The sequence below is a fragment of the Eupeodes corollae genome, chromosome 3 (genome assembly GCF_945859685.1).
Source record: "Eupeodes corollae chromosome 3, idEupCoro1.1, whole genome shotgun sequence".
Taxonomy (NCBI): Eukaryota; Metazoa; Arthropoda; class Insecta; order Diptera; family Syrphidae; genus Eupeodes; species Eupeodes corollae.
This window is the reverse complement of record NC_079149.1, coordinates 2,321,543-2,343,798: the sequence shown is the minus strand read 5'-3', so window position 1 is coordinate 2,343,798 and position 22,256 is coordinate 2,321,543. Positions and strand designations below refer to the sequence as shown.

At 33.4% G+C, this 22,256-nt stretch overlaps 8 protein-coding genes across 9 annotated transcripts; all 8 read left to right on the top strand.

The window, feature by feature from the left end:
• Nucleotides 1–1,785: 1,785 nt before the first annotated feature.
• On the top strand, nucleotides 1,786–3,930 carry LOC129951122 (putative inorganic phosphate cotransporter). The gene is made up of 4 exons (XM_056063134.1): nucleotides 1,786–1,919; nucleotides 2,289–2,425; nucleotides 2,487–3,560; nucleotides 3,623–3,930. The coding sequence occupies exons 1-4, from the start codon at nucleotides 1,904–1,906 to the stop codon at nucleotides 3,848–3,850; spliced, it is 1,455 nt and encodes a 484-aa protein (XP_055919109.1). The 5' UTR covers nucleotides 1,786–1,903; the 3' UTR covers nucleotides 3,851–3,930.
• Nucleotides 3,931–4,591: 661 nt separating this feature from the next.
• Nucleotides 4,592–6,961, top strand: LOC129951345 (putative inorganic phosphate cotransporter). The gene is made up of 4 exons (XM_056063448.1): nucleotides 4,592–4,718; nucleotides 4,907–5,049; nucleotides 5,123–6,202; nucleotides 6,269–6,961. Exons 1-4 carry the CDS (start codon nucleotides 4,691–4,693, stop codon nucleotides 6,401–6,403), a joined length of 1,386 nt encoding a protein of 461 aa, XP_055919423.1. The 5' UTR covers nucleotides 4,592–4,690; the 3' UTR covers nucleotides 6,404–6,961.
• Nucleotides 6,715–8,932, top strand: LOC129951346 (putative inorganic phosphate cotransporter). Its single transcript, XM_056063449.1, has 4 exons — nucleotides 6,715–6,837; nucleotides 7,068–7,204; nucleotides 7,268–8,344; nucleotides 8,401–8,932. Exons 1-4 carry the CDS (start codon nucleotides 6,822–6,824, stop codon nucleotides 8,551–8,553), a joined length of 1,383 nt encoding a protein of 460 aa, XP_055919424.1. The 5' UTR covers nucleotides 6,715–6,821; the 3' UTR covers nucleotides 8,554–8,932.
• A 1,459-nt stretch (nucleotides 8,933–10,391) lies between these two features.
• On the top strand, nucleotides 10,392–12,465 carry LOC129952091 (sialin-like). The gene is made up of 4 exons (XM_056064519.1): nucleotides 10,392–10,507; nucleotides 10,705–10,841; nucleotides 10,915–11,988; nucleotides 12,047–12,465. The coding sequence occupies exons 1-4, from the start codon at nucleotides 10,492–10,494 to the stop codon at nucleotides 12,269–12,271; spliced, it is 1,452 nt and encodes a 483-aa protein (XP_055920494.1). The 5' UTR covers nucleotides 10,392–10,491; the 3' UTR covers nucleotides 12,272–12,465.
• A 265-nt stretch (nucleotides 12,466–12,730) lies between these two features.
• LOC129951399 (putative inorganic phosphate cotransporter) lies at nucleotides 12,731–14,777 on the top strand. Its single transcript, XM_056063524.1, has 4 exons — nucleotides 12,731–12,965; nucleotides 13,131–13,267; nucleotides 13,341–14,414; nucleotides 14,481–14,777. Exons 1-4 carry the CDS (start codon nucleotides 12,941–12,943, stop codon nucleotides 14,718–14,720), a joined length of 1,476 nt encoding a protein of 491 aa, XP_055919499.1. The 5' UTR covers nucleotides 12,731–12,940; the 3' UTR covers nucleotides 14,721–14,777.
• Nucleotides 14,778–15,255: 478 nt separating this feature from the next.
• On the top strand, nucleotides 15,256–17,516 carry LOC129952477 (putative inorganic phosphate cotransporter; the record flags this gene model as incomplete). The annotated part of the gene is made up of 4 exons (XM_056065069.1): nucleotides 15,256–15,329; nucleotides 16,007–16,143; nucleotides 16,200–17,273; nucleotides 17,337–17,516. Coding segments are annotated over exons 1-4 (1,416 nt in total), but the record flags the coding sequence as incomplete, so codon positions are not given.
• Nucleotides 17,517–17,804: 288 nt separating this feature from the next.
• Nucleotides 17,805–20,088, top strand: LOC129950933 (putative inorganic phosphate cotransporter). Its single transcript, XM_056062894.1, has 4 exons — nucleotides 17,805–17,942; nucleotides 18,371–18,507; nucleotides 18,570–19,643; nucleotides 19,712–20,088. Exons 1-4 carry the CDS (start codon nucleotides 17,918–17,920, stop codon nucleotides 19,925–19,927), a joined length of 1,452 nt encoding a protein of 483 aa, XP_055918869.1. The 5' UTR covers nucleotides 17,805–17,917; the 3' UTR covers nucleotides 19,928–20,088.
• Nucleotides 20,089–20,428: 340 nt separating this feature from the next.
• On the top strand, nucleotides 20,429–22,253 carry LOC129950934 (putative inorganic phosphate cotransporter). 2 transcript variants are annotated; one of them, XM_056062896.1, is made up of 5 exons: nucleotides 20,429–20,529; nucleotides 20,730–20,866; nucleotides 20,940–21,159; nucleotides 21,298–22,013; nucleotides 22,076–22,253. In XM_056062896.1, the coding sequence occupies exons 1-5, from the start codon at nucleotides 20,505–20,507 to the stop codon at nucleotides 22,226–22,228; spliced, it is 1,251 nt and encodes a 416-aa protein (XP_055918871.1). In that variant the 5' UTR covers nucleotides 20,429–20,504; the 3' UTR covers nucleotides 22,229–22,253. The 2 variants fall into 2 exon arrangements, with proteins under 2 accessions (XP_055918871.1, XP_055918870.1); XM_056062895.1 differs by having other exon boundaries at nucleotides 20,940–22,013.
• Nucleotides 22,254–22,256: the final 3 nt, after the last annotated feature.

Below are 22,256 nucleotides of genomic sequence, written 5' to 3'. Positions count from 1 at the left end.
ATTTCCCGTTGCCACCTCCTTTTTTAATCTAACGGCTCTTATAACCTTTAGGCACCAGTTTTAGCTATCATTGGTTTTCATCATTGAAAACAAACATTGGAATTTTTTTGATAGTTCGTTTATAGCTATCATTTAAAATTTCTGTCATTGAAAATTTGTTCCTAATTGAAAGCCACCGAAAAATGTTTACTGACAGAAATCTGTCATTGGAATTGTGTGAAATTGGAACACAAATCAGTCTAACAATTCGATTCTTCTTTGAACACAAAAGTATCAGCTGTACAGGAAAAATATATTTTTAGAGAAAAACAACTGTGCAATTACACTTTTTTTCCTAAAGTAAATTCTTTGGGTGATTTCCGAACAATGAGTATAAAATGTTCATTTCTAATCGAAGAGAAACATAGTCAAATATCGATTCAAAATTTTTTTCGGTTCGATTGAATTCCTGATTGTTTTTTTAACAATTTGCATTTTTAAGTATCTTTAAAAATGTCCAATGCAAGAAGGATAGTAGTGGAATTTTAAAAAATTGAGAAAAATATTGAAACTTTTTCGAAAATTAATAACCAATAAAGTTTATAAAATGGTATTATAATTTTATCGAATTATTTGAATTCTAAAATGAGGCTATAAGAGAATCTAAACAGCAATGTCGAGGAAGCGTTGACAAACAATATCTTTTCGAAATCAAAAATTGCTCATCTCAAAGTAATTTCAAATATGCTTGGAATTTTTCTTACTACTTTTTGCACACTAATGCACAATCATCAAGTTGTTTATTTAGTTCCATATCAGAATCAAAACTTTCACAAACAGATGTACAGAAAACTGTTGGACAGGCAGACAAGTGTACAGCTGTTAAAGTGCTGATAGTGCTTAGATAAACTTAATCATCATAGTATAAACATTAAACATCTGACAGAATAAACAATACATATTAATGAAGAATAGGCAAAACTATTAAATATTTCGAAGCAGTGCTTTTTCGATATGATGCATATACAAGCTCTTCAATGCCCATTTGCATAAATTATGACAGATTAATTTAATGACCCAGTAAATTTGATGAATATTTGGTATGGCATTTTGTCCAATATTTTGCATAGCTTTTGTACAACTCTAAGAGTAACTAAGTTTTTTTAAGGTCACTCGGTTTTAAACAATCTAAAATGTCAATATTTGAAATTAATCGAAGAATTACTCCTCCCAAATGATTACGACAGATACATTTTCCCACTTTTATGATGTTTTGATTTTCTTACCTTGGTCTAATCAACTTGTGGTAATCTTATCACTTTTGACTACGCACTACTTATGAACTTTCGACTAAGTGAATCATGATTTTATATGAAGTCCAAAAAGAATTATCAATGTTTACAAAAAAAAAAGTGTAGTTATTATCAAGTTTACTCGAATATAAGGTAAATAAACTGAAAGCTACTTTAACCATTAATATTTATAGGTATCGGTTTTGTCTACATTTTTATTTCTCACGACCAATGATTTTGGACCAAATACCTTTTGCCTTTTTGTACTCAAAATTCTTCTCATTAATCATTAGATAAACATTAAATTTTGTGACGAAAAAGAAATGCAGGTATTAATCAAATCATATGTTAAATTACTTTCCCTCTCTCCTGTGTATTTTATGACAATACGTAAATTTATTTTGTTTTGGGTTATTAAATATGAAATGCAAATAATCTTATTTACATTTATAACTGATAAATAATAGAACCATAAAATTACCAAGATTGCTTGAGATTTTATCTTATTCTATAAGATCAGTGTGATCTGAGATTTTTAACATTTCTAATGTAGTCTTTGAGCTGAACAGAAGCAGATATAACTTTGAGCTTTCTTCGATTAAGAGAATATACATTATAATTTTTTGTGAAACATGATATCAAATAAAGGTTCGTCCTCGAGAAATTATTGAAATAAAACTTTGACTAAGATTTTAAACTTATTGCGGCTTGTTAGAAAAAGATGTAGAAATGCACAATACTTCGAATAAAATAAAATAAGGAATCTTATGTGATGCGTAAAATCTTTAAAAATTGAATTTCAACTGGTGAACATGCGACAACTAATTTTCAGGACTGGAAATTGATTTCAGCCATTTCTAGTTTTAAAAAAGTCTCCGTTGCAATTTTTAATCTTTTTGCTGATTTCTTTTCTTATTATAACGTTGAAAATAAAAATATTCCTCTAAAACTATGCATCCAGGATGTACTTTTTTATCATAACACTTAAAATTTCTAAGTTTAATATTTTATTTTCAGGTCCTTCGATTGGTGCCCGACATCTTCAGGTTCTGTTGCTTTTCTTTGCAATAGGTGTTAACTTTATTACAAGGGCTTATGTTTCTGTAGCACTAGTAGCCATGACAGATGCAGAAACTACAAATCCTAATTTTTATGTAAGTACACAAATTCCATATCATTTGACATGATTTTTTATTTTAAAAAAATTTTTTCTAGGAATTCAATTGGAATGAAAAGGAAAGATCTTACATTTTGAGTAGTTTCTATTGGGGCTACATGGCAACTCAATTTCCAGGTGGCTATTTGTCTAGAATTCTGGGTGCCAAAACTTGTATCCTCATTGCAACTGTTGGATCCTCACTTCTTAACCTGCTCATTCCATTGACAGTATACTGGGGCGGTTGGCAAGTTTACTGTGCCATACGAGTCGGCCAAGGACTATTTCAGGGATTGGTTTTTCCATCTATTCACGCTCATTTAGCTAAATGGTCACCTATTGAGGAACGAACTCGTCTTGGTGGATTTGCCCATCTTGGTGTTCAGATTGGCATTGTTCTAGCCATGAGTCTTACAGGATTGATTGCCGCATCAGATTTTGGATGGCCGGGAATATCGTACATTTATGGAGGAATAGGAGTTGTGTTTTGTACGATTTGGATAATTTTTGCTGAAAACTGTCCAGCAGATGCTCGATTTATAACATCTGAGGAGAGGAAATACATTATTTCAGCACAGGAAGGTGTCGAAAGCAAAACTAAACAGCGTATTCCAGTCCCTTGGAAAGCTATTCTTACTTCAGGACCCTACATTTCCCTACTTGTTGTTCAATCTAGCCAAGGGTGGAGCTCGTCGATTATGCAGACGCAGATTCCAGCATATCTGCATGGAGTCCTTAACATGGATATCAAAAGCAATGCCTTATTCTCGACACTTCCCTACATAGCGATGTTGATTATGTCGTTGGTTTTTCTTTTTGGAGCCGGAATAGTTTTGAAGAATCAGTGGGCTCCCTTGGGCGTAGTTCGAAAAACTTTAAACACTATTGCAATGTGGGGCCCAGCTGCATTGCTAATTGGAGTTGCGTATCTTGATGAAAATCAAAAAGCCTTGGCTATAGCGTTTTTGACTCTTAACGCCGGTCTTAATGGTGGAATGACGATAGGAAGTGGACTTAATGCAATCGATCTATCTCCAAATCATGTTGGTATTCTAATGGGATTACTGTGTTGTATTACAAATATCATACCAATCATAACTCCTCTGGCAGTTGGAATTATTGTCTATGATGAGGTATGTATTGAAATCGTGTGTTTCAGTTGAAATTTGTATTAACTGAATGAACTTTATTTTAGACACAACGAGCACTTTGGAAAATTGTCTTCATAATCGCTGCTGTTTTCTTCTTTTTTGGAAATCTACAATACATCATATTTGGATCAACCAATACTCAACCTTGGAATGATGCAGACTATCAACAGAAACATGACAATAAGCAAAATAATAGTTCACATAGCACAATGACAAAAACTGACACTGTAAATTCAATAAAATCTGATAGTTTAAAAGAAGTTGTTAGTTAGAAAAATATTCTTAGAATTTATTTTTTCAAATGCTTTTTATAATTTTTACTAGGTGTAAATATATTTTTAAATTGTTGATAGATTGTTGTGTTTTAAATCTTGACTTGGAAAGAAATATTTTGGGGTAATTGGTAACCTCATTTTATTTGGTTGAATTTATTTTTCTTATTTTTCACTAGAAGTGAAAATCGAAGTTATTATAGAAGTCCTTAAATGATATGTCTAGATGAAATTCACGTAGAAGAAATTTCACTCAAGAATTAGCGATAACTTTTCAATATAATGTAATTAAAAGCAACAAGAAACTGAAATATTTGTGGGGTCTTAGTTTAATTTTAAAAATCAAAACACAATTCACTATTTATGCTTTTAAATTGTTGCAGTAATAATTTTAATTTCAATAAACATTCTTATAAAAAATTAAGAGGTTATCGAATAAAAAAAATAGTTCCCAGCTGTTCTGATGTTCTTCTGATCACGATGATAGTTGTATAATTAAAAAGACTCGAATAAGAAACGCTACAGCTCACGAAAACGTATAAAATAAAGTTAAATAAATTCTGATAACGCAAATTAGCAAAATACACACATACACTTTTTTGTATTTGTTTTATTAATAAAAATAGAAAAGCTAATAGGTTCTGTTAATAAATTAAATTATAGTTATAAACATAATTGTTTGATGTCAAGTTACTTCAAAGAGTTCCCACCGACTGAAATTTTAGCGTGATTTCAAGTTTTAAACATTAACAATGCCGTTCTTGAACTATCAACAACATATCTTGAGCTAACCCAGAAATTCGAAATTCGTGTTCTTATTCCTCTGAGAAAATTCATATAATGTGTCAAATAAAGGCAAATACTCAAGGTTTGTTTTAATAACACCAAATTTATTTTGGATAACTGAATTTTATAATTATGTTACCAATATTATTGAAAAATCGTTATTACTCATTATTGTTTAATTTCCTAAGGAATTTTTCAGTATTTCAAATTCAAACGACCACCGTTAAATTAATAATTATGAGTGAATATAAATGTTGCTTTTCTTTGCAGTAAGAGGACCACTTTTAGGAGCTCGTCATCTTCAAACATTTTTACTTTTTCTAGCGATTGTAGTTAATTATGCTTCACGACTTAATATATCGGTTTCTTTGGTTGCCATGACTGATTCCAAAACAACTAATCCTAACTTTCACGTAAGTCGAAATTGACTTGGTTCTATACTTTTTTAATACCAATAACAAAAAATTTGTTGTACTTCTCCAACAGGAATTCGATTGGAATGAAAAAGAAAAGTCTTACATTCTCAGTAGTTTCTTTTGGGGGTACACTCTTTTCCAACTTCCCGGGGGCTATGCAGCTCGAAGAATTGGTGTTAAGAAAACAGTCTTAATTGGCACATTCACAAATTCAATGGCGGGCCTTTTGGTACCGTATTGCGTTTTCTGGGGTGGTTGGAAAATCTTTTGTGCGATTCGAGTTCTTCAGGGAATGAGTCAAGGAATTCTCTTTCCATGTGTATATCAGCATCTGGCTAAGTGGTCACCTGTGGAGGAACGGAACCGTCTTGGTGTGTTGAGCCATTCAGGCATCGAATGTGGTACAATCATGGCAATGTACGTTACAGGAATGGTAGCTGCATCGGATATGGGATGGCCGGGAATAGCTTACGTGTTTTGTGGAAGTGGACTGGTTTTTAGTTTGATTTGGCTTATATTTGCTGAGAATACTCCGGCTGAAGCGAAATTAATAGCTGATGCTGAAAGAAATTACATCCTCACTTCTCAAGAAAGTCTTGATGATAGTCAAAATGTGAAGAAGAATATACCCATTCCTTGGAAGGCTCTACTAACTTCTGGACCATTAATATCACTTGCTCTAGCTCGAGTGTGTGATACTTGGGGTTATGTGACAATGCAAGCCCAAATTCCTGCCTATCTTCACGGGGTCTTGAAAATGGACATAAGTAACAATGCGTTGTTTTCAGCACTACCGTTTGTAACCATGTGGGGCCTTTCGTTTATTTACATGATATCAGCCGATATAGTTTTGAATAATAAGTGGACTTCCCTATTGGTGGTGCGGAAAACTATCAACACGATTGCTATGTGGGGTCCAGCAGCACTTCTAATTGCTATCGGATTTCTCAATGAAAACCAAAGAGCTCTAGCCATAACTTTCATCACTCTCAATGTTGGCTTAAACGGTGGGCATATCATTGGCTGTTTGATGAATCAAATTGATCTATCACCAAATCATGCTGGGATACTGATGGGCTTGTTAAATACTTTAGCGGGTATTGTGTCGGTTGTGTGTCCATTAGTTGTGGGAATTATCGTTCAAGATGAAGTTAGTTTAACTCAATCTTCTTTTATTTGTGATTGTTTAATGGTCTTGTTTTTGATTAATTTTTAGACTGACCGATTCCAATGGCTGATTGTGTTTTGGATAACAGCAGGACTATTCTTTGTAGGAAACTTGCAATTCTTATTTTTTGCCCAGACCAAGGCACAACCCTGGAATGATGAAGATTTTATGAATAAGAAATAACTAAAAATAGCAAAAAAAAAAAACAAAGTTTTCGAAGTGAATTTATGTTTATATAATGTTTTATTAGATAACTAAACTTTATAAAACGATACTTTACGAACTTTTAAGAGTTAAATCATTAAATAATTAAGTGATAAGAAAACCCACGCGTATATCGTAAATTATGTTCTCTTTTTTGATATCTTATGAGATAAGATTTTTTTAATTGTTCATGAGAGGAGATATGCAAATAAGCAAATAATTGATTACCTGTCATTAACATTGTAGCTAGAGAATCATAGATTCTAACTGATTTAGTTTCTCAGTATGATTTGAGATTGAGATACCAGAAAAGTTATTGTTGAGGTGATAATAGATATGGAACTAAAAACAGTCTTTGACAAAGAGTTCTTATGAGATAATCTAAGTATCGAGCAATATGACAGATCACAAAGGTAGATATTTCTAAATTTATAAAATTTCACCAACATTCATAAATAAAAATCATTTCTTCTTATATTGAAATTAAATAAATTATTACAATTTTTATTGTATTCTGATTTCTTAGCCAATAAGAAAGTTAACTACTTAAAAAAAAGGGGAACATTCCTCCGAAATATTTGTACTCGAAATTTTGTAAGTGTAAATAAGCGATAATTAGATTTGTTTAATTTTGATTCAATAGTTCCAATTTTGGGGGGCCGTCATCTTCAAACCTTATTACTTTTTCTGGCAGTTGTGATTATGTATGCTACAAGGCAAAATGCATCTGTTTCATTGGTTGCTATGACCGACGCAAAGACAACGAATCCAAATTTTCACGTAAGCAATCAATGTAATCTTTTCTTTACGTTAAACTCTCAAGACTAATAATATTATCGACAGGAGTTCAATTGGAACGAGAAACAGAAATCATACATTCAAAGTAGCTTCTTTTTTGGATATACATTTTCTCAAATTCCCGGAGGATATGCAGCACGAAGAGCTGGTGTGAAAATGACTCTATTTATAGGAATATTCACGAGTTCGGTGTTGGGTCTTTTATTACCGATTTGTGTATTTTGGGGGGGTTGGCAAATCTACTGCGCGATTCGAATTCTTCAAGGAATATTCCAAGGAGTACTTTTCCCGTGTATATACCAGCACCTAGCTAAGTGGTCGCCTGTGGAAGAACGAAACCGACTTGGTGCCCTGAGTCACTCCGGCCTACAATGCGGTATGATCGTCGCAACGTATGTCACAGGAATGATTGCTGGATCCAGCTTGGGATGGCCAGGAGTTTTTTACGTTTACAGTGGAGTGGGAATAGCGTTTAGCTTAATTTGGTTCATATTTGCAGAGAATACACCAGCTGAGGCTAAGTTCATAACTGCTGCTGAAAGGAGCTACATTCTAACTTCTCAGGCGTATGTTGAATTTGGTCAGAGGAAGAAGAAAATACCTGTTCCATGGAAGGCTTTGTTAACGTCTGGGCCGTTGATATCACTTTTAGTTGTGCGTTTGTGTGATGACTGGGGTTATGACACAATGATGTCTCAAGTTCCGGCCTTTCTGCATGGGGTCTTGAAAATGAATATCACCAACAATGCTTTGTATTCAACTTTGCCATATGTGGCCATGTGGGTGTTTTCGTATATTTACATGATATCAGCAGACGTAGTACTGCAAAATAATTGGACGTCCTTGCTGGTGCTACGAAAGACCGTTAATACAATTTCGATGTGGGGTCCAGCGGCACTTCTGATTGCTATCGGATTTCTCGATGAAAATCATAGAACATTAACCTTAATCTTTATGATCCTGACTGTTGGATTAAATGGTGGTCACACCATTGGAAACTTGATGAATCAAATTGATCTATCTCCGAATCACGCTGGTATTCTGATGGCCTTGTTGAATTCTTTAGCGAGTATAGTGCGTGTGATTTGTCCAATTGTTATAGGAATTATTGTGAATGATGAAGTGAGTAGATTTAGTCCTTCAGTTAATTTTTCCTAATTACATCTTGACCTTTCCAGACAAGTCGCTCTCAATGGCAGACTGTATTTATAGTAGCAGCTGCAGTCATTTTTCTAGGGAATTTACAATTTTTGTTCTTTGCTCAGACTAAGGAACAACCATGGAATGATGAAAATTTTGTGCACGAAGTTAAAATAAGAGAAACATCTTGAAAGTGAAGTTAGACTTTATTATACAGTGGCTTGCGTCTGAGGCTAGAGAATTACTTTAAATAAATACATTTTTGCAGTTTGTATATTAGATGCTTAAAGCTAAGGAATTTTTTCGTTTTTAAAAAGAATGTTTTATAATTTTTAGTCAAGCATCAACAAAATGAAATCATTTATTGCAGATTTGAATTATTATTTATTTTGTTGCTAATTAAAGAATGTTCCAAATATAGTTTAAAAAATCAATATAAATAGTATTTGTTGAATACCTTTTCAGGTGAGAACTTTAATTTAAGAACCTAGACTTGTCATAAAGTTTATAACATACTCGTTGCCTAAATAAATCTTATTGTTATCAAAATTGCTAAAGCACCGGGTTTGATAAGAAAACGATCTTTTATAATTTTTAAGTTAAATAAGAAAGTTTATGTAATAAAATAACCAAATAGTTTTATATCTAAGATAAAAGTTTATAAATAATTGTCAATATAAAAATTTAAATGCAAAGCATTTTATAAAATAAATGTAAAGCTTTTTTAACAAAGAGACACTTAGCTTCCAGGGGCATTAAAATTAAATTTGCAGGACTGGAAATAGATGAATGTATTTCCTGTATTTGCTTTGTGGTGTAAGAAGCATTCTTTGACAATGAACACAAGAGTGATCACTCAAAATTTATAACAACTTTTTTATAATAAGGGTTTATATTTGTCTTGGACGCCAATTTTTCTAAATATTAAACAATATTAAAAGAAAAACAAATCTCTCCCTAATTTGAAATATCAAAAGCTCAGTCACATGATGATTTGAATTTAGCAAAATTACTAGAAGTTCTAGCACTCATTTTTTTCCGATTTTAACTTGCAAAAATACTACTAGATGTAAATAGTATGAAAATCATATTTTTAACTTAGCAACTAAAATGGATTTGTGTTTTGAAATATCGTCAATTCGGAAAAATAAACCTTACAAAATTCCAAATTAATTTCACAGAAGTCATTCTTCAAGTTTGTAGCCAAAACCTTTTTGTTTTAAGAACGAGTACGAGTACAAGTTTATTAACTGTTGTTTGTGATTGTCATGGGTTAGGTTAGGTTAGGTTAATACATTTTAAGAGGAAGATAGGTTACTGCAATACATTTTTATATACGACGTTCGACGTTCCCGTAAACTACCTCCTATCTATTTTCTTACCAAATTTCATTTAAACCTGTTCAGTAGTTTAGGAGTAAAAGCGATCGACCTACCTGAATTTTCCTGTGCGTCATTTTCCCTTGGTAAAAGTAGCCTATGTCCTTTCTCGGGTATCAAAATATCTCCATACTAAATATCATGCAAATTGGTTCAGTAGTTTAGGCGTGATTGTGCAACAGACAGACAGACAGAGTTATTTTCGAATTTATAATATAAAGTATGGATAGTATGGAAGTATGGGTTTTAGGCCCAGAAATATAACGAATTGTTTAAGTACGCTCATGGAATTTTATTAAGTTTTAAAAACGAAATTCCAAATTAATTTCTTAAAGTTTTGCAAGATCCAACACTGTTTGATTTGTTTTTAGTACGAGTAAAAGTTTATTAACTATGGAATATAGTTCTAGGCCCTAAAATATATTTAACTGTTAAAGTACGCTCATGGAATTTTAATAAAACTACCAAAAATGAAAATACAAATAAATGTCTATACTCATAGGATTATGCTCATATAATGTATTTTCCTTTTTTAAAAATTTTATGGCATAGCAAAAATTGTATGGTTTATGCAAATACAGTTTTTTTTAAACTACATCACTTCAATATCATTTATTTAAAAATGTAAGTTTTGGAAGATTTAATTATTATAACTGGTGTAGTATGTATCTGTCTTAGTTCAGTGTTGTCAGAGATTTCAAACGTTTACTGAAGTAATGTATTAGAAAAAAGATTCTAGTGCCGTGAAATATGATAGAAAATAAGGGTTGGTACAGTAAAATTAGTTTGAGATCAATTCTGGGAAGTTGTGCTTTAAAAATAATGACATACAAAAAATACTGGGTTTATCATTTATTTCTCGTGAAACATAATTAATCAATTAAAGTGAAACATCATTTATGCGATTAATATATTTGCTAATGGTGTATACTCAAAATAAACGAAAGTATTAATCATTTTTAGGTCCAGTTCTTGGAGCCCGTCATGTTCAGGCAATTCTTCTCTTTCTGGTGATTGTCATTCAGTATGCTTCAAGAACGAGTATAGCAGTTTCTTTGGTTGCCATGACAGATGCGAAGACAACTAATATAAATTTTCACGTAAGAAAATAAAAATAGAAAGATAAATGTTGTTTTTAAAATCATGAGATTTTTTTCTAATTTTTTTTTTCAGGAATTTGATTGGAATGAGAAGGAAAAATCTTACATTCTTAGTAGCTTCTTTTGGGGTTATATACTTTTCCAAATTCCTGGAGGTTATGCAGCTCGAAGAATTGGTGTTAAGAAAACAGTATTTTTTAGTACGCTGCTTAGTTCAATTTTGGGCCTTTTGGTACCGTTTTGTGCGTTTTGGGGAGGCTGGAAATTATTTAGCTTCATTCGATTTCTTATGGGATTGAGTCAGGCGGTACTGTTTCCTTGCGTTTACCAGCACGTAGCTAATTGGTCACCAGTGGAGGAACGAAATCGTCTTGGTGCGATCAGTAATTCGGGAGTAGAATTGGGGACGATCGTGGGAATGTTCGTCACTGGCATGATAGCTGCATCGGGTATGGGATGGCCCGGAATTTCTTATATATACAATGGAATTGGTATAGTTTTCGGTATATTTTGGTTGATATTCGCAGAGAATACTCCAGCTGAAGCTCGATTTATAACTTCTCTCGAGAGAAATTACATTCTGGATTCCCAAGCAAATATTGGCGGTTGGCAGGGGAAGGAAATACCAATTCCCTGGAAGGCAATGCTTACTTCTAGTCCGTTAATATCATATCTGGTGGTGGGAATGTGTGACACCTGGGGATTTGACACAATGATGAGTCAAATTCCAAGCTATTTACATGGGACTATGAAAATGGATATCAGTAAAAATGCGTTCTATTCAGCGCTTCCTTATGTGTCAATGTGGGTTTGTTCGTATGTTTCTATGATAGGAGCGGATATCCTGATGAAAAATGAATGGATTTCATTGTTAACGTTACGAAGGATATTTGCAACTATTGCTATGAGTGTTCCAGCGGGTTTCCTAATTGGCGTTGGATTTATCAACGAAAATCAAAGAGGCTTAGCCATAACCTTTGTCACGCTTAATGTTGGCTTTAGTGGTGCCAGCACCATAGGCTGTTTCTTAAATCTAATCGATTTGACTCCGAATCATACTGGAATTGTATATGCATTGCAAAATACTTTGGCCAGCTTGGTATCTATTGTGTGTCCAATTGTTGCGGGATTAATTGTTCACGATGAAGTTAGTAAGAAACATCTACAATTTCTACGATTTCCATAAATTTATTTATTTATTGCAGACTGATCGGTCACAATGGCGGATTCTGTTCATAATTGCAGCTATTATCTACGTTTTGGGCAACTTGCAGTTCTTATATTTAGCGCAGGCTGAAAAACAACCATGGGACCATGAAGACTTTATGAAAAAGTTTGAAACTGAACCAGGCGTCCAAATATCACGACCATCTTCGAAAAAAGAAGAGTTCTCTTTAAATGACGAATTTATGGTGATTGGAAAGCGATAATTTTGACACTTGTGACAAATGCAAAAGTCCTTATAGCATTAATCTTAGTTTGAATCCATGTTGAGTTCTTATTTGAATTAATTTCTTATGGACATTATTTACAGTTAAGAGTAATCACATTAAGTATAGGCTTTTCTGATATGCCTTTCGTATTAAAGTTGTAGAAAATACTTTAATTTGTTTAATTGATCATAATAAATTACCTAGTGACGTTTTTATGAATAGTTGGTATTATCAGACTTTAAGTTACTTTACTATCTGCAAAACTTTTAAGATTTTTCATAAATAATCAGTAATTTGCTAACATTCTAGCTACGTCATGATTGATTATCTATAAATGTACAAATATTATTTTTCTTTTTCCTTATTTTATCATACGTGACAATTTAATTGATTCTGGTATTATAAATTCACAATCTGAACCACTGTACTGCAAAAACGATTAACAACAGATTAGTTTGAAATTAATATCAATAACATTCTTTTTTCAAAATATTATGGCCTTATACTTTACAGACAGAGATATGAACTTTTTAGATTATTTTAATAGCTTTGAAATAAAGTAGTTTTTGGCAGAGAGACTTTAAAAGTCAATCCAAGAATTAGTAAGTTTTAAGAATTCGTACAGAAGAAATGTATTTGGAGTGAATAAAAACCATAACATATAAAATGCCTCCCATTGATGAAAATAAAGGTTGGTCAAGAATTTGATTGAGTGAAGACGCTAAAAATGTTTGTAGCAACAAATATTTACTGTGTGATTAATAAAATAGTTTTGACATACAAAAGATATTAATTGTAAAATTATTCGGAACATTTAACATAACGACGGACGACTAGTTAATTATTTTGCTTTTAGGTCCGGTGCTTGGAGCCCGACATCTACAGGCTTTTCTGCTTTTTCTTGCAATAGCTGTTTGCTATGCAGGCCGGTTAAATGTTTCCGTTTCATTGGTTGCCATGACAGATGCAGAGACTACAAATCCTGATTTTCATGTGAGTTTTTTTGTTCGCGATCAAAGTATTCAAAATATAAAAATCACTTAAACAATATTTACTATTTCATTAGGAATTCAATTGGAATGAAAAACAAAAGTCATACATCTTGAGCAGTTTCTATTGGGGTTATGTAGTAACTCAATTTCCAGGTGCTTACATGGCTAGAAATTTCGGCGTGAAAACCTGTATACTCATAGCAACTCTTGGATCTTCAATCTGTAACATAATCCTACCATTTTGCGTTCCCTGGGGCCAATGGCAAGTTTATTGTGTCATTCGAATTATCCAGGGTCTTTTTCAGGGATTGATATTTCCGATTGTTCATGCTCATCTAGCGGTTTGGTCACCTGTCGAGGAACGAACTCTTCTTGGTGCACTTAGCCATCTTGGAATTGAGTGTGGCACTGTACTAGCTATGAGTCTTACCGGCCTTATAGCTGCATCAGATCTCGGATGGCCGGGAATTTCGTATGTCTATGGTGGAATAGGAATCGTTTTCTGTGGAATTTGGATGATTTTTGCAGAAAATAACCCAGCTGACGCTCGATTTATAACTTCAAGGGAGAAGAAGTATATTGTTATGTCGCAGGCTAGTGCCGATGGGGAAACCAATGAGACAATACCAATCCCCTGGAAAGCTATTCTCACATCAGTGCCATTTATTTCTCTTATCGTTACACGAATCTGCCACGCTTGGGGCTTCTCAATAATGCAAGCCCAGATTCCAGCTTATCTTCATGGGGTTCTAAACATGAATATCAAGAGCAATGCATTGTTCTCAACACTGCCCTACATAGCCATGTTGGCTTGTTCATTCATATTTCTTATTCTAGCCGAAATTGTTATGAAGAAGGAGTGGGCCTCGTTGGGTGTCGTACGAAAAACTATAAACACTATTGCAATGTGGGGACCAGCTGCATTACTTTTCGGAATAGGATTTCTAGATGAAAATCAAAAAAATTTGGCCATCATCCTTTTGACTTTCAATGTTGGTCTTAATGGTGGCAATACAATAGGAAGTCTCCTGAACACAATCGATTTGTCTTCAAATCATGCTGGCGTATTGATGTCAATTTTGAATGGCGTAGGGAATTGCATACCAATTATAACTCCTCTTGCTGTCGGAATTATTGTTTATGATGAAGTAAGTATTGATATTTGACTTTGATTTTGTTTGAAGTTAAACCAACTGATACAAATTTTCTTTCAGACTCAAAGATCACTTTGGCAAATTGTCTTTATTATTGCTGCAATACTATACTTTGTCGGAAACCTTCAATACATTATATTGGGCTCAACTAATACTCAGCCTTGGAATGATGAAGACTTTCTTTTGAAGCGTAACACTGAGCAATTGACCAGTTTTGAAAAATCCTTGATGAAAAATAGTAATTCAAATATAAATATTGAAAGAAATTCAGAAACTAATTTGAAAACACTTGTTTTTTAAGAAAAAAACAAATAAAATGTGCTTAAAGTTTGTTTCACTGACCGACTGAAAAATGTAGTTGTTTTTGTTTTCACTAAAATCTAATATTGGTTTCTGTTGAACAGAATCAAAAATTTCTATTAAGATGTTCGAGCACTTGTTCCATTAAGACACACACAATTTTTTAAATACGAAAATAAAACTTGAGATCAGAGGGAGCTAAACTTGCGTTCAATGATCGGAAGAAACTATTACTTCTGCTTGCTGTATTATTTAAAACTCATAGTCCATTGAAACCATAATATACTATAATCTTAATCTCTCAACGCGTCATGCGGTTGTCGTCCGGCGGGATTTATTTTTTTTTAATTTAATAATGAAAGATTAAATGTGTACGATAAGGATCAAAATTATTTATTTTTCTGCCTATCACATCCTAATTTTTTCAGATATGTAGGAAATGTCGGACTTTTTTTGTTTAAATTAATTACATGCCTCGAAGATATTTAAAGCTTAAAGACTTTAAAACATTCATTAGAGATTTAGTTTGTTTTAAGAAGTCGTTAGGAGAGAGTCTAAAACTAAGGAATTAGTTTATTATCACAATGGCTCATAGCAGTGAACATAAAGGTAATTATTGGGATAGATCAACTGAAAGTGTAATAGAACCTTCATATATGTGATAAGGCTTGTTTAGCTGAAGAATTTTTAATTAACAACAAATCACTTGCTTGCCATATGATATTTTATAAACGTTGCTATTTGAACTTGAACAACCCGTGGCGTGGTGGTTTGTGCGTAGGGCTTTCATGCCAGAGGTCTTGGGTAGAATCTGTGTCTGTGACATCTAAAGTTTTTTTTAATGGGAACGGCCTCTTGCGAGAAATTGTAAAATTTTCCAAGAGAAATTCTTATTATGAAAAGTGCTTTCTTAAATTAGGCCCTCCATCCCTGACAACATAATTCGTACACATTATTGGTTGAGAGTTCTAGTTCTCAATAGACTTTTGCGCAAATTAATTTATTTTATTTTGTATTTTAATAAAATGAATACTATTTCGGCCAGTCTAGATTTCGATCCAATCCAAACTCTGTATTCTACTTAACTTGAGGAATTGAGTACGGATATCTTGCCAAACTATCGAAAAATATTATTATGACAAAATAATTTGTTATTGATTTCATGCTTACCCTTTATCTTAGTTCCTAAAAAAGGTTTTGAAAAAAAAGATGAAGAAGAAGATTCTGTATTAATACATGCAAATACGTAACGAAATATTTCACTAAGTTCTTATTTTAATGTTTAGGTCCAGTTATTGGAGCCCGCCATCTTCAGGTTTTCCTGCTTTTTCTAGCAATAGCAGTCAGCTTTATGGAGAGATCAAATGTTTCTATAGCAGTTGTTGCCATGACAGATGCACAAACTACAAATTCTGATTTTCATGTAAGCATTACAAAATATTATTTTAATGTTCTTAATTAAATTATTTATTTCCACAGGAATTTAATTGGAATGAAATACAAAAATCATACATTTTGAGCAGTTTCTATTGGGGCTATGTTGTAACTCAATTTCCAGGTGGTTATTTGGTAAGAATGCTGGGCGTCAAAGCTTGTATATTCATAGCAGTCCTTGGATCTTCAATTTGTAACTTACTTGTGCCACTTTGCGTTCCCTGGGGCGAATGGCAAGCTTATTGTGTCATTCGAGTTATCCAGGGCCTATTTCAGGGATTTCTTTTTCCAACTGCTCATGCTCATATGGCAATATGGTCGCCAGTTGAGGAACGAACAATTCTTGGTGGCCTTGCTTATGTTGGGATCCCTGTTGGAATAATATTAGCCATGAGCCTAACAGGTGTGATTGCAGCATCAGGTCTCGGATGGCCAGGAATTTCATACGTTTATGGCGGAATTGGAATTGTTTTCTGTGTTGTTTGGTTAATTTTTGCAGAAAACAACCCAACATATTCGCGATTTATAACCTCGGAGGAGAGGGAATATATTATTACGTCTCAGGACAGCGATGGAAGCAAACACCAAGAGAAGATTCCAATCCCCTGGAAAGCTATTCTAACTTCTCCTCCTTTCCTCTCGCTTCTTGCTGTTCAAATATGCCAGGCGTGGAGCGCTTCTATAGTGGAAAACAAGACGCCTGCATATCTCCATGGCGTCCTTAATATGGACATCAAAAGCAATGCCTTGTTCTCAACGCTTCCGTTTATAGCGATGTTGGTTATGTCACTAGTCTTTCTTTTTGGAGCCGACATAGTTTTGAAGAGGCAATGGGCTTCTGTGGGTGTAGTTCAGAAATCTATCAACACTATTGCAATGTGGGGATCAGCTGCTGTGTTATTTGGAATTGGATTTCTCGATGAGAACCAAAAAACTTTGGCCATAACATTGTTGATTTTAAATTTAGGTCTGGGTGGTGGTATCACAATCGGAAGTATGTTGAACACAAATGACTTATCTCCAAATCACGCTGGGATCTTGATGGGAATATGGAATTGTATAGCAAGTTTCGTACTTATTTTAACTCCTCTCATAGTTGGAGTCATAATTTATGATGAGGTAAGGATTGCAATGATATTTTTAATTTGCAATTTTAATTAACTGATGGAATTCTATTTTCAGAGCAAACGATCACTTTGGCAAATTGTTTTTATAATTGCTGCATTTCTTTCCTTCTTCGGAAATCTTCAATATCTTTTCTTTGGTTCAACCAAAACTCAATCTTGGAATGATCCAGACTATCTTATAAGGCATGACATTGAGAAAAGTAAAAGCGTCAATAATTCAACGACGACAGAGTTAAAAATTAAAAATAAACATTGATACAAAATTTCTTGAAAACATTTATTTATTTTATTTATTAATAAAAATAAACTTTATCCAAATGACCAACACCTGTTTATGGTTTGTTTATTAATGACGTTCTGTCTGAATTAAAAAGCAGTGAGTAAAAGTTTATGCAGTTTTATCTTATCTTAATTGCGTGAGAAATATGGATAGTAAAGATAGTGGTGCTGTCAATGCATATTTATTTTATTATCCATTATTTCAGATTAACAATAAAGTGAAATACTCGGAGAATGCAGTTCATATCAATGTCATATTCAGATAACTCGAAAGAGTCGCATTTGTGCCGTCAATAGTGTTTGAGGAACATATTTATCTGAATTTTAGTTTTTGTTGTTTATTTAAAAGAGTGTAATATGGTTGCAGTTGTAGTTACAAAAGGTCAGTGTTTTTGGACTTATATATCTTGGACGGATTTGAACTTGCCGTTCGTCAAGGTTTTGATCAATATTAACATAGTAATAAGAGAAAAGTCCGAAGAAGTTGATTTTGTTCGTCAGTACTACATTTTCATATGTTTCACTTTGTCTGATACTAAACTAATCTAATTGAACAATATGCTCGAATTTTTTCAAAACATACTTTTCTAGGCTTTAAGATTTTAAAAAAAATCTTAATTAATGATTAACATTTTCTTTATTGATTTACGATTTATAATAAAAATTATTGTATTTTTTTTATGAAACAATTACATTTTTTACAATATGAGCCCACATTATCACCTTGAAAACCAATAGCAAGTTCGTTTATTTAGCTTATAAGAGTTTAAGAAATACAATTTTTTATAACAAGCATATCTGTTTCTGTAGGTCCTATTCTTGGCATCCGCCATCTTCAGACGCTCCTTCTTTTCTTCTCAATTCTTGTGAACTATGGTGGAAGGTTGAACATTTCTGTCTCCCTGGTTGCGATGACAAATGCCAATACGACAAACCCCGATTTTTATGTAAATTCAATCTTTGATTAATAAATTTGTAAAATAAATTGATTTAACTTTTTCATTTGAAGGAATTCGATTGGAACGAGAAACAAAAATCGTACATTATTAGTAGTTTCTATTGGGGATACTTTATAACTCAATTTCCTGGAGGCTATATGGCAAGGAAGCTGGGTGTAAAAGCTACAATTCTAACATCCAGTCTTGGCTCATCGCTGTTAAATTTAATAGTTCCTTTGAGTGTTCCCTGGGGCGGTTGGGAAATCTATTGCGGTATTCGTATAATTCAGGGACTATTTCAAGGAATGCTCTTTCCCTGCGTTCATGAACACTTGGCCAAATGGTCACCTATTGAGGAGAGAACACGTTTAGGTGGACTGAGTCATACCGGCATCGAATGTGGAACTATTGTGGCAATGGGTTTATCCGGCATTATTGCGGGTTCGAACTTGGGATGGCCTGGCATATCCTATGTTTTCGGGGGAATCGGTATTTTGTTCTGCATTCTCTGGCTGATTTTCGCAGATAACACTCCCATTGATTCTCGATTGATAAGCTTTGAAGAAAAAAAGTACATTCTGACATCACAGGCTAATGCTGCAAATGAAGCCAAACGAAAAATTCCTATTCCATGGAAAGCCATATTCACGTCAACTCCGTTTCTCGCCCTCCTTACGGTGAGAATATTACAAGGCTGGGGCTTCACAACCATGCAAGCTCAGATCCCTGCTTACCTTCATGGAGTACTAAAGATGGATATCAAAAGTAATGCATTGTATTCCACCCTTCCTTACCTGGCAATGTGGATTCTTTCGAATGTTTACCTTATAGCTGCAGAAATAATTCTGAAAAAACAATGGACTTCCTTGAGTGTGATGAGGAAAACTATGAACACAATTGCCTTATGGATTCCAGCTGCGTTGCTTATTGCAATTGGATTTCTTGACGAAAACCAAAAGACCCTGGCTGTCATTTTTATGACACTCAATGTGGGCTTAAATGGAGGTCAGACCATAGGAAGTTCGTTGAACACTATCGATTTATCACCAAATCACGCAGGAATCTTGATGGGATTGGTCAATTCCATTGCAAATATTGTTCCTATTTTGACACCGATTGCTGTGGGAATTATCGTTTACGATGAGGTTTGAATTAATTTAATTTCCGAAGATCTTTTTTGAAAGTTCATTATTTTTCTTTTCTTTTTTCGAAGACTCAACGAACCCAATGGCAAATTGTTTTCGTCATAGCAGCTGTACTTTTCTTTTTGGGAAATTTGCAGTTTCTTATATTTGGATCAACCGACACACAACTTTGGAATGATGAAGATTTTCTATTGAAGGGAACAAATGAAAATGGCCTTAATGGACAAAATGCTTCAAAAATTCAAGCGAGAAATCTAACCTCAGTCGACCTGGAAGTATTTTAAAATTATTTATTAAGGAAACATATTTATGTAAGGCTCTTAGTAATAAGATTTATTATTATTATAAGATCAAGAATTTGTTTGTGTTTTAAAGTTCAACTTAAAAAGCAGCCTCTTAAGATAGAGACAATAAAATATTTCGTTTTTGTGTTTTCTGTCTCTAATCTAATAATGGTAGATTTTCATATATTCCATCAGTTCGAAAAAAAAGTATTTTTATCAATTAAGTTCAATTGATAGGAGAAATGCATCTTCAAGAATAAACAATTTTTAAAAATATTATACTTTCTTCTATCTTAAAAGTAGGGACTTATCTTCAAGGCAACATAAGATTAAATGTGCAAAAAAAACACACACAATTTTTGGGGAGGTGTAATAGTGGTGATTGGTAAAACGCTGTTTTTTTTTAGTATTATCTGTAAATGGCCCACAATGTTTTTATCAAAAAAAAGTTGATTAAAAATTGGATAATGATCAATTAAGAGCTTTTTCTCAAAACTTTTTTATTTATTTTTCGAACAATTAGTACTTTCAGGTGCAGTCTCGAATAAACAGTGATAGACTTATTTAATTATTCACAATGGTTGTAGATGAAAAATATAAAGGTACATAACTCTGCTAAAATATAAAAAGAATTCTGATAGTGGAAATATTTTTTAATTCGAATAAAAGTCAATTAAAAATTAGTAAAAAAATTGATTGATTCACAAATAATTGTCTTAACGTATTTGATCTAAGCAGAAAGAACCTTAAAATACTGCTTATAATAACTTTTTAGTTGAATTGCTTGTGTTGATTTTTTTAGGTCCATTACTTGGAGCTCGACATCTTCAGGCTATTTTAATAAATCTCGCAATGTTAACCAGCTATCTTCAAAGAGTTAACATTTCTGTAACACTAATTGCTATGACAGATTCAAAAACAACTAATCCATATTTTCATGTAAGTTCGATTAACTAATGTTAATGTTCAAAAAAATAAAATATATTCATTTCATTTTTATTCAATACCCGAGGAATTTGATTGGAATGAAAAAGAACGGTCCTACATCATAAGCAGCTTTTTTTGGGGATACATATTAACCCAATTCCCAGGGGGATTTATGTCTCGGAAGCTCGGAGTCAAAGCAACAATCATGATAGCTATGCTGGGATCTTCTGTACTTAATTTACTGATTTCAGTCTCCGTTCCTTGGGGTCAGTGGCAAGTCTACTGTGTGATACGATTTGGACAAGGTTTGTTTCAAGGCTTAGTTTTTCCAAGTGCTCATACTCATTTAGCAATGTGGTCACCTGTTGAGGAACGTACTCTCCTTGGAGGTCTTAGTCATTTGGGCGTTGAAACTGGTACAGTTTTTGCCATGTGTCTTACAGGAATTATAGCCGCTTCGGATCTAGGATGGCCAGGCATATCATATGTTTATGGAGGGTTCGGTATTGGGTTTTGTGTTATTTGGATGATCTTCGCAGAAAATAGTCCAAGTGTTGCTCGATTCATAACTGCAGACGAACGAAAGTACATCATTTCTTCGCAGGCTGGGACAGGTGGTGAAACCAAGCCAACAGTTCCGATTCCATGGAAGGCTATTTTCACATCGGTTCCTTTTATTTCCCTCTTGGTCGTGCGTATTGGCCATAATTGGGGATCTTCAACAATGCAAACTCAAACTCCTGCATATCTCCATGGAGTTCTGAGTATGAGCATAGTAAGCAATGCCTTCTATTCATCTCTTCCTCATTTAGCGGCATGGATTTTGTCATTTGTTTACTTTACAATTGCTGAATTAGTTCTTCAGAAGAAATGGGCTTCCTTATCTGTGGTGCGGAAGACCATCAACACGATTTCAATGTGGATCCCAGCTTTGCTGCTAATTGGAATAGGATTTCTGGACGAAAAACAAAAAGCTCTAGCCATAGTTCTATTGACATTAAATGAAGGTCTTAATAGTGGAAACACAGTTGGAAGTTTGCTAAACCTTATTGACTTGTCACCTAATCATACGGCCATATTGACGGCAGTTCTTAACTGCATCACAAATATTATTCCCATGATAACTCCACTTGTAGTTGGAATCATTGTTTATGATGAGGTACTTATGCAATTTATATTTATTTTACTTATATATACGTAATAGTAATTATTTTTTTTAAGACTCAACGAACACTTTGGCAAATTGTGTTTGTCATAGCGTCTGCATTCTTCTTTTTTGGAAACTTGCAATACCTTTTCTTTGCAGCGACAAATGTTCAGCCTTGGAACGACGGAGAATTTCTAACCAAAAATGACAATAAACAAAAAATTTAAATTTAAAGAAACTAACTTCTTGAAACTA